At 45.5% G+C, this 9136-nt stretch overlaps 1 protein-coding gene across 1 annotated transcript in view; it reads right to left on the bottom strand.

Annotated features, from left to right (window-relative positions):
• Positions 1 to 287: 287 nt before the first annotated feature.
• The window catches only part of fat4 (FAT atypical cadherin 4), a 109096-nt gene continuing 100247 nt past the window's right edge, over positions 288 to 9136 (bottom strand). Inside the window, exons 15-18 of the mRNA XM_080415474.1 lie at positions 8786 to 8910; positions 7237 to 7454; positions 5416 to 5677; positions 288 to 3686 (exon numbers count right to left, since the gene is read on the bottom strand). Of these exons, the coding sequence (XP_080271600.1) occupies positions 1771 to 3686; positions 5416 to 5677; positions 7237 to 7454; positions 8786 to 8910 (2521 nt within the window). The 3' untranslated portion in view covers positions 288 to 1770. The remainder of the gene's footprint in view (positions 3687 to 5415; positions 5678 to 7236; positions 7455 to 8785; positions 8911 to 9136) is intronic.

Here is a 9136-nt window from a genome sequence, read left to right on the forward strand (position 1 = left end):
CGGTCTCAGTTTCACTCTGGGTCCTCAATTTGCCTTTGCAATGTTCTTCTCAATTCAAACGCGGTTTTATTTAAAAACTGCTCCGAACAATCTCTTTCTGAGTATAGAATCCCTTACCACCCACACTATCGGGAATGGGATGTTATCTGAGCCCATTACTATTCTAGGGAATCGTTATTTTAAGATATCCCTGACAGGACAGAAATGAAGCTGCTCTCCAAAATGTGGAAAAACTGCTGTAGTAAGCATTTCTTTAAATAAATACCTTTTTTTATTCTGTTATTGGCTTTTTACAGGTACAAAGCATACAGCATGTTACAGTTTTATCAAAAGTGGAAAATACTGATGTTACATATGTAACAAATGTAAAAAATAAGTCTTCAATCTTACTTTCCCCGAAAGTAAGAACATACATTTCAGCATATGAAAATATCCATAAAAACACAGCTTAAGTAATTTAAGTTAATAAACAGTACAAAAAAAGTAGAAACCAAAATAAATGTCAAAATAATGGACAAAGACACTGACAACAAATGATCATCCACGATTTCTCATGAATTCTTTTTTTTTTTTTACACAAGTTCTTCGTTTTTTTCTTTTTCTTTTCTTTTTTTGTCGGATCCATACGTTATCTTTGTGTGAAATCTTGGCTGGTCAGAAAATGCAAGCACGGTTTTGTGACAAAGACAAACTATCCCCCAAACTGACTCCCCAAGTGAACGTAGGCCAAAAAAAAAAAGGAAAAAAAAGAATGTCCTCCCTCATACTCAAATCCTCAAATGTCTGTAAGGCAGGAGACTTGATTAATCCTCACTGGAACATTTAGCCAGTCTTTTTGTGAGAAAACACACCCGGGCAGAAAGAGGAAAGAGAGAAAAAATGGGGAGAGAGACGTAGAGAGTGAGAGAGAGAGAGAGAGAGAGAGAGAGAGAGAGAGAGAGAGAGAGAGAGAGAGAGAGAGAGAGAGAGAGAGAGAGAGAAATGGAGAATCAGAGAGAGGGAGAAGGAAAGCGAGAGAGACAGAGCGATAAACAAAGGGTGGAGAGGTGCTCCGAGACAGAGAGGGGAACAGAGAGCCAGGGATTAGATATCAAGCTAGAATCATAATATTGGCGGGGCCTCCATTACCGTGCAAGTAAAATGGTGCATTCATTTTCACACCGAAGGCTGTGTCCTCGCACCTACAGGTGCAGGTAGATCAAACACATATGCTTCCTTTTAAGTAGGCTATATGAGAAATACAAACCATGGTTTTGCTAATGCTGTATGGCCTTATTGGAATTTTCTTCCTGTGAGTATTTCAATGTTATCACTGATCTTATCTTTCAGCTGTGAACGTGACAGAAGTTTTTGTAAAGGAGGGGCAATATTGGTAATAAAGAACAGACATGTTTGATTAAGATAAAATGAATGAAGCTTTGCAATGCAGACACTAAATTGGATTCAGACCAGCATTTTTTGTTTTGTTTTGTTTTTGTTTTTTTCTGGAGCCATTCAGTGTCAATGAACTCACTGTAATGAGGCGTCAGAGATGAATGCATGATTGTACAGTACTAACAGCTGAGGTGAGATCTGAAACAGACAGGTAAAACTATTCCAAGGAGGCTAACTACAAACACAGTCACTTTAACAGGTGCCATTTTCTGCCTTACTGCATTGAAAGTCGTCTTACAATATTTAATAAAGAAACAAATGAGTAGTCCCAATGTTATCTGAAATGTACAGTCTTCCATTTTTCACCATATTGTACAGCATTGTAAATAAATAGTCTCATACATATTGCTCAGCTTCTCCTTCATTCAGAATGGTCACTGAGCCGTCCCCACTGTTCATTTCAATGTCTTTCGCTGCTGCGTTTTCTGGGAGCAAGGCAAGGTCCTTGAACACATCCACGTAATGTCCAAATCCGGGACCCCAGCTCAACAGGTTGTCCCAGTTGAAACCCCCGGCCTGTGGGCCCAGTTTGTGGGGCAGGGTGTGGTGCTGCTCACCAGGCATACTCTGGGCCGTGCCAGGACCTCCTTCAGCCCTGCGACTCGAGTAGCGCCTCTGCCGCAGCCGCCCTCCGTAGTCCTCATCATCAGCATCGGACTCGTTGACCTGCGACAGTTTGGGCACGCGAGACCCATAGGCCGCAGGCTTCTCCCGGTCGTACTCCATTTCTGAGCAAGTGAAGGAGTCATGGGAGTCGCTCTCAGATGACGACTCTGGCGCGGGGAGGCCGTCGGCCGGGTTGCGCACCCGGGACAGCGGCCTGCGGCAGTCTTCCTCAGAGCTGGAGCGCCCGTGATCGGCGCTGCAGATGCTGGGGTTGCGCGGACGCGGCGTGTTGAGTCGCTCCACCTCTTCGATGGACAGTCCCACCGGTGGGCCCGTCTCCAGTGGTATCTGCTCGATTGGCTGCTTGAGCCGGCTGCCCGGCCGCGAGCTGTGCCCATGGCCCATCGCCATTGTTTGCGGGCTCTTACTGCGGCGGCCCAGCCGTGTGGCATAGTTAAACATGGGCGCCGGTGGCTGGCAGACCTCACCGTGCAGGTCCATTGGGCTGCCCTCGCGGCGAGCCAAATTCAGCTCTCGGGTCGGGGTGTTGCGGTAGAACGAGGAGGGTTTATTAAAGGGGGCCGGGCTGTGCCTGGAGAGGGGGTTAGGAGTGGGGCAGGCAGAATGTGCGTGGCTGAGAGGGGTGGACCTCAATGCTTGCGTGTACTGAGGCTGGTAGGTGTAGCTTGTGGCCCCTAGTGGCAAGGGGGACTGGCGTGCAAAACCCAGCGGGCTGTGTCTCTGAATGGAGAACTTGGGCGTGTGACTGCGGAACTGCTTGTAGTGCTGGATAATGTCTGCATCGGAGGGAGCGATGCTACTCGCGTTGTCAATGTCATAGTGCTCAATATCTGGCTCTGGACCACTGCACGGGGCACAGGGGGCACTGGGGACGGTCTCATTGTTGTGGGGAATGTCTGTTTCATCATAGATCAGGTAGGGGTTTTCCCGCTCAATGATGTCAGGTTTGGGGTTCCCTTCTGGCTGTTTCCGTACCGTCATGTCATCTCCGTAAGGTGGGATGTTATCTGGGTCATCAAAGGCCACATTCTCACTACCCTTCTTCTTCTTTTTCTTTTTCTTCTCCTTCGGCTTCTTCTCCTTGGACTCCTTTGGCACTTTGGTCTTGTTGCGATCTCTGCAATAGTTGCACAAGATCAGGCCCAGCACCACCATGGCAAGGATCGTGGCGCAGCTGCCTACAATAGCAGGCACAGCCCAGATGGGGAGTACCATCTCTTCTGCCACGGGGCTAGCACTGCACACAAACCCTCCATTGTTGGCCGTCTTGCACACATTGCCCGGGGGGCACTGCACGCCGAGGCATGCCACCAGCGTTTCACAGGTCTTGCCGGTGTAGAACTCTGAGCAGGCGCAAGTGAAGCCTGAGCGTGGTTCAGGCACGCAGCTCCCGCCGTTCTGACAAGGACTGGACCCACAGTCACCTGGTGGGACGCACTGGTAGGTGTACCACTGGTTCACACACATCAGACCATCCCAGCAAGGGCTGCTCTCGCACAGGTTAGGGCCCCGGCAGCCAATCTTGACAGCAGAGCTTGTCTTAGATAGCGTAACAAGGCGGTGCTCCCCATAAAACGGCATGTTCTCCCCGTTGTATTTCACATAGGCCAGGCAGCCGTCGAAACCTGCAGATGACATAATCATGTTTTAGTCATTTATATGGTGCTTTTAACCAGACTTACAACAAGTGCAACCACATGCTTTTCTAGTACAAGGGCCAAAGCAACAGTGACCAGACAATATTTGTGTACTAAATTCTTTTTTTTTCTTCTCTTTAAAAAAAACGAGAATTCGTCTTTTTTTAAACAGTAGAAAAATATTTGAACTTTTAATAAATCAAGACAATGGCCTATTAGAGTGAATAAAGCAGAACAATATGTGACAAAGGAGTTTGATTCGTGGGAGAGGGAGAAATAAACATGAATGAATTTCATTTGTCTGGAACTAAACTGACAATTGAATAGACTGATGGTTTTTCAGACTGTCCATAAATATAGCTCTCTTCCTGGTAAGGGGGAATTGAGAGCTGTATTCAGTCAGATTTAGAAAGAACGAGTTTTAGTCAGATAATTGATTCAAGCCTAGAACAAAGAACAAGTGAAATTTTCATGTGGAGAACACCTTCTCAACAAATCACATTTTAAAATGGGGTGGATAAATCACTGGCAAATTTGAGAGAAGAAATATGATTATTTTCTAGAAGAAAATCATTGTCTTTATGCTGCCAGGGAATCCATCGTCAGAGCTATTATGGCTTCAAGATGCACACATCTGGGATGGATGAATGTTTGAATGTGACTAATTCAATCTTTTTGCTTTGTGTATTGCCTAACAAAGCTGCCTCACTGATGTAAATAGATTTTTTATTGAATTTATCCCTGTACAGATTAAATCCAGTTGTTTCTTTTCATTAGCTCTCGTGAAGGGAACGGGCAACAGAGCACATTAACTATGGACTAAGAGGTCAGCTAATGTAGGTCTTGGCCCAGGTGTGACCATCAATATAAAAGAACTAGACAATTATTGTTCGAAGAGAGGCAGCCTGCCACAGACCTGCGTGCTCAGAATCTATTTATATTTAATCCATATATCCTGATCCTTGCGTGTAGAACAGGACAACAAATCATTCAAATTGTTCATTTTTACCATATTAGTACAGAATATTAGGTTAGTTATATCCCCGCCCTTGAAAAAATCTAGACATTTACAGTGTTGCATTCCCTCCCTCTGGAAACCCTCGCCTTCACCCTGTCCAAACAGTTTCAAGTCAAGGACATTTGATATGCGATTTAGGTCAAACCCGAGATGAGAGCGCGTGGAAATAGGATGAAAATACCAGAAACCATCAAGGGGGGGGACTACAAGATGAAGTCAAATCAAATTAGTATTAGTTACGAGTCCATAAATAATACTTAGATAAAGCAACATTTACTCAACTACTGTAAATTCATGACAGGTAAATCTCGCCAATGTCAAATAAAAGCGGATTTCAGGCTGGGTCCACAGAGCATTATTGGACCGCTACCAAATATGGTCAGCAGCTTGAGAGTCACACTGGGCTAGCAGAAAAAAAGGATTCCAGTGTGTGTGTGTGCGCGCGCACACACACACACACACACACACACACACACACACACACACACACACACACACACACACACACACACACACACACACACACACACACACACACACACACACACACACACACACACACACACACACACACACACACACACACACACACACATACACCCCCCCACACACACACACACACACACACACACACACACACACACACACACACCTCTCTGCCGTCCCTGAGGACCTCACTGACAAACCCCTTCCGCTCACCTGCTGCAGTTTTCTGCTGTGCGGGCCCTGGTGGGATCCCTCCCAGGGAAAGGGTCAAGACGCCGAGCCCCCCAAAATCCTGGGTGTCATGCTGGATGACCCTGGGGTGGGCGCCATCCACGTGGAGTGCAGTGGCCGAGCCGTTCCTGACCAGCCGGAGGGTGTGCCACAGACCGTCCGACACAGTTGCCTCGCCTACTGACCGCTCCACCTTACCCCCAACACCCGCATCAGAGATGTAGTGGACGTTACCGTTCTTCAGCTGTGGGTGAGAGAGGGCACAAAGCAGAGCATAAGGCATCAATGACAATTATAATATCACTAATTATAAACTTTATTTACTTTTGGTTCACAGGATGGAGCTCAAAATACTTTTACTAGTAGCAGTAGGACAGTGGATCTCAATCTTTTTCATATCTAGGATCCTAATTAATTCGACATTAGTGCCATGGACTCCAAATTGATTTATTCTCTCAGATGCAAATCTTAGATTATGATTTATTGTTGGATGTGATTTTGTCCAGAATTCCATGACATTTTAATGTGGTAGACGGGCAAACTATGATCAAATAACAATTAATCTATATTCTCTAATTGTGTAAACGTCTTGTAAATGAGGTAATGTTGATGTTTAACAATTGATACATTTTATGGGGACCTGCTGGAACACCCTCAAGGATCCCTGGTGGTCCTTGGACCCCATATTGAGAATCCCTGAATTAGGAAATACAAGTGTGCATTAAAATATGTCTGAATAGTGGATGGGAGTGTGCATTAAAATATTATATATAATATTATATTAATGATGGATGGAGGTAAGGAAAGCAGTTGGAGATTTAAAGCATCGAAATGCAGCTATCCCGTTGTGAAAACGCAGTCACTGTATCAACCCGCTTCAGTGCGTTCAAAGTCTGCTGAGCTTCAACATGGTTTGAAGCATCTAATCCCACTCTCAAAGGTGGATGTGATTAATCATGGTCTCACAGCTTGATGTGTACCTTGGTCGTAGCAGCAGGATAATCAGTGGCCTATAGCGAACAACAACAAACGAGACAAAAAACTAAAGCAAATACCCTCTACTCCAAAAAACGACACGCTGTGTCTTTAAAACAAATTCATCAAGCTCACTTTGGCTTGGACGCTGAATTTGCGGCTTGCACCGTGCATGGTAATCTCATATGTGGGTTTCTGACATCAATGGAAAAGTCATCTCATTCTCCTTCCTCACGATTCAAATGCCCCAGAAATCAGCAATGATAAGTAGCTTCCGGAAGAATTGAAGGAAAATGGAAAGTCGTCCCTGACCGCCCACCCCCTTCCTTAACCCCAGAGCTCACCGAGCATACCGAACCTGGAGAAACAATTTCTGGGTTTATCTATTATTGTTATTTATACCTCAACATAACAAGTATGTCCCTCTGTCTCAACATACAGTAGCCTATAGGCCTACTGCACATACTGTACATATAACCCCTGTCTGAATATAATGTATCCCCATACCACCCATTTGTAGAAAAAAACTCTTTAACACTTAAAGTGCTGTTATACTCACAGGACATTCAACATTATTCGAGGCTATATACAGTAGCTAGCCGTGGTAGTGTGATTGTTGTTCTAGGGCCTTACAGTACAGTGGGACAGTATACATACATACTATGCATGCTCACATGCACGGTTCCACAGTATGCACACTAAAACACACTAATTATGTGAGCAACTACATCAGTCTTTGAGTTACTTTCGCACTGATACCGTAACAATAATGTCAGTGTGTGTGAGAGAACGTGCGCATTGTGCACTTCCCTCTGCTCGCTCCCTCACCTTCACGGTGGTGTAGTTGCTGGTCTCCTGCACATGCAGCAGGGTGCCGGTCTTGCTGCGCGTTCTGAACTTGACCTCCAGGCTGCTGGGGCCGGAGGGGGCGGGGCTCACGCCCTGGAGGGTCTGCCGCAGCAGCACGTCCCGTTTGGGTCCCTGCCTCAGGGAGTAGTCCAGGCGTCCTGTGCCGTCCAGGGACAGGGCTGTGTCCGCGGTCATGTCTGTCGTCAACGAAAGAGGGAGAAAGTATCAGGAATTTGTTCTAAAAGTCGAAAATAGACGACCAGACTAAAGTAGATGTGATGCTCGCAGTTGCATGTTCAAATGCAATAAAGCAGATGATGATGTAGGACAAGAAAGACGAGAGAACCCTTTGTATTAAGGCTCAGACAGTCCAGCAAATAGTATTTTGTAGTCTGACGCAGACAGATGATTCACAGGGGATTACAGCAGCAATTTGTTCTTCTACTCCAGCGCTGGCTGACGGTCAGCTTTGGTCGGTTTTCCCCCCACATCCCCCTTTTCTACGACCACAATTTGTCCTCCCATATTGACCAATTGCTTTGCCTCGCATGGGTACAAGGACGATCAAAAAGCTAGTAAGTGAACACACCATGATACTCATCAAAGCCTGAGGCTTGAATGACATACTGGATTGGAACTGGCTGAGGAAATAAAATAAGTCTTTGTAGTTTTTTCTGCCACTTTTAATCAGATGCCTTAAGGTGAACTTGTTCCTCCTGCACAACCGTGCCTGCCATCCACATGAGAAAGGCTATGTAAGGCTAACCTATTTACATAGTTTTACCATCGTGCTTCTTTTCACAAGACCAGTTTGAAAATAGCAAGGGTTCCTAGAAAGCTATAATATGTAGGTATTTGTTTTCCATTCACTTTTCTCTCAAACCGTAGACAAGAATATAACAACTAAGACCCCCACTGCCACAGTCCTATGAATATATTACTGTGAACAGAACTTGACACAATAAATCCTCAGTGTTAAAGTAACTCTGGGAGTATAAAAATGAAACCAAATTGACCCTTAAAAAGGTCCCATTGGTTACATGTGTACACTCATTATTTTCTACACTCAAAGTTACAGTTAGCGACCTTTCCCCTGACCATTACGCACGCCGATTTCTTGTCTTTTCCTTTCATAACGTGTCAAAGGCTAGTAGTGGGCAACCAGTGTTGGCACCAGAATGTTACAGACCTATAACATACAGTATGGTTGTTTGTACAGCAGCTACTGCTTTCAACTGGCTGCTGCTTCTATATCATAAAGGTTTTTTTTATGGTCTGTTTTAGTCATACAACATAAACTCCAAGTGATTACATAATTACAGTACAGTACAATGACAATTTGAAATGAAACCCTCGACGTGCGGTCATGTGGCCTGTTTTAGGTACAGTACCATGGTGCAGTTCCATGAATCATAAAGCGGGCGGTCCATAAATAGTAACGATGGAATATGCATGCCGAAGTGTAATGTCAGCACAAAAAAGAAAAAGAAAAAAAAAAGGCTTTTCAATGCACTTGCATTATACTCACATTTCTCACAGAATCGGCCGGTGAAGCCATCCACACACTGGCACTGCTGCCAAGACCAGTGGTCCAAACAGGTGCCTCCGTGTCGACACGGGTTGGCAGTGCAGGCTCCTTCCAGTCTGGGGCATCTGCGGACACAGGGAGACAAAATGACAGTCAGGACAGACACACAGACAACACAAACAGACAGACAGACACACAGACGTGCAAGAGGCCCGAACCTGTTGGCCACACTGGACGATGGAGGGAATTTGGGTGGGGGTGGGGTTCTCAGAAAAAGGAACTCTAGGGGTGGATGATGAGATGAGGGATCCCCCCCCTACACCACCACCACCACCACCACTGCCGCCACCA

This window comes from Gymnoscopelus braueri (assembly GCF_963280865.1).
Source record: "Gymnoscopelus braueri genome assembly, chromosome: 20".
NCBI lineage: Eukaryota > Metazoa > Chordata > Actinopteri > Myctophiformes > Myctophidae > Gymnoscopelus > Gymnoscopelus braueri.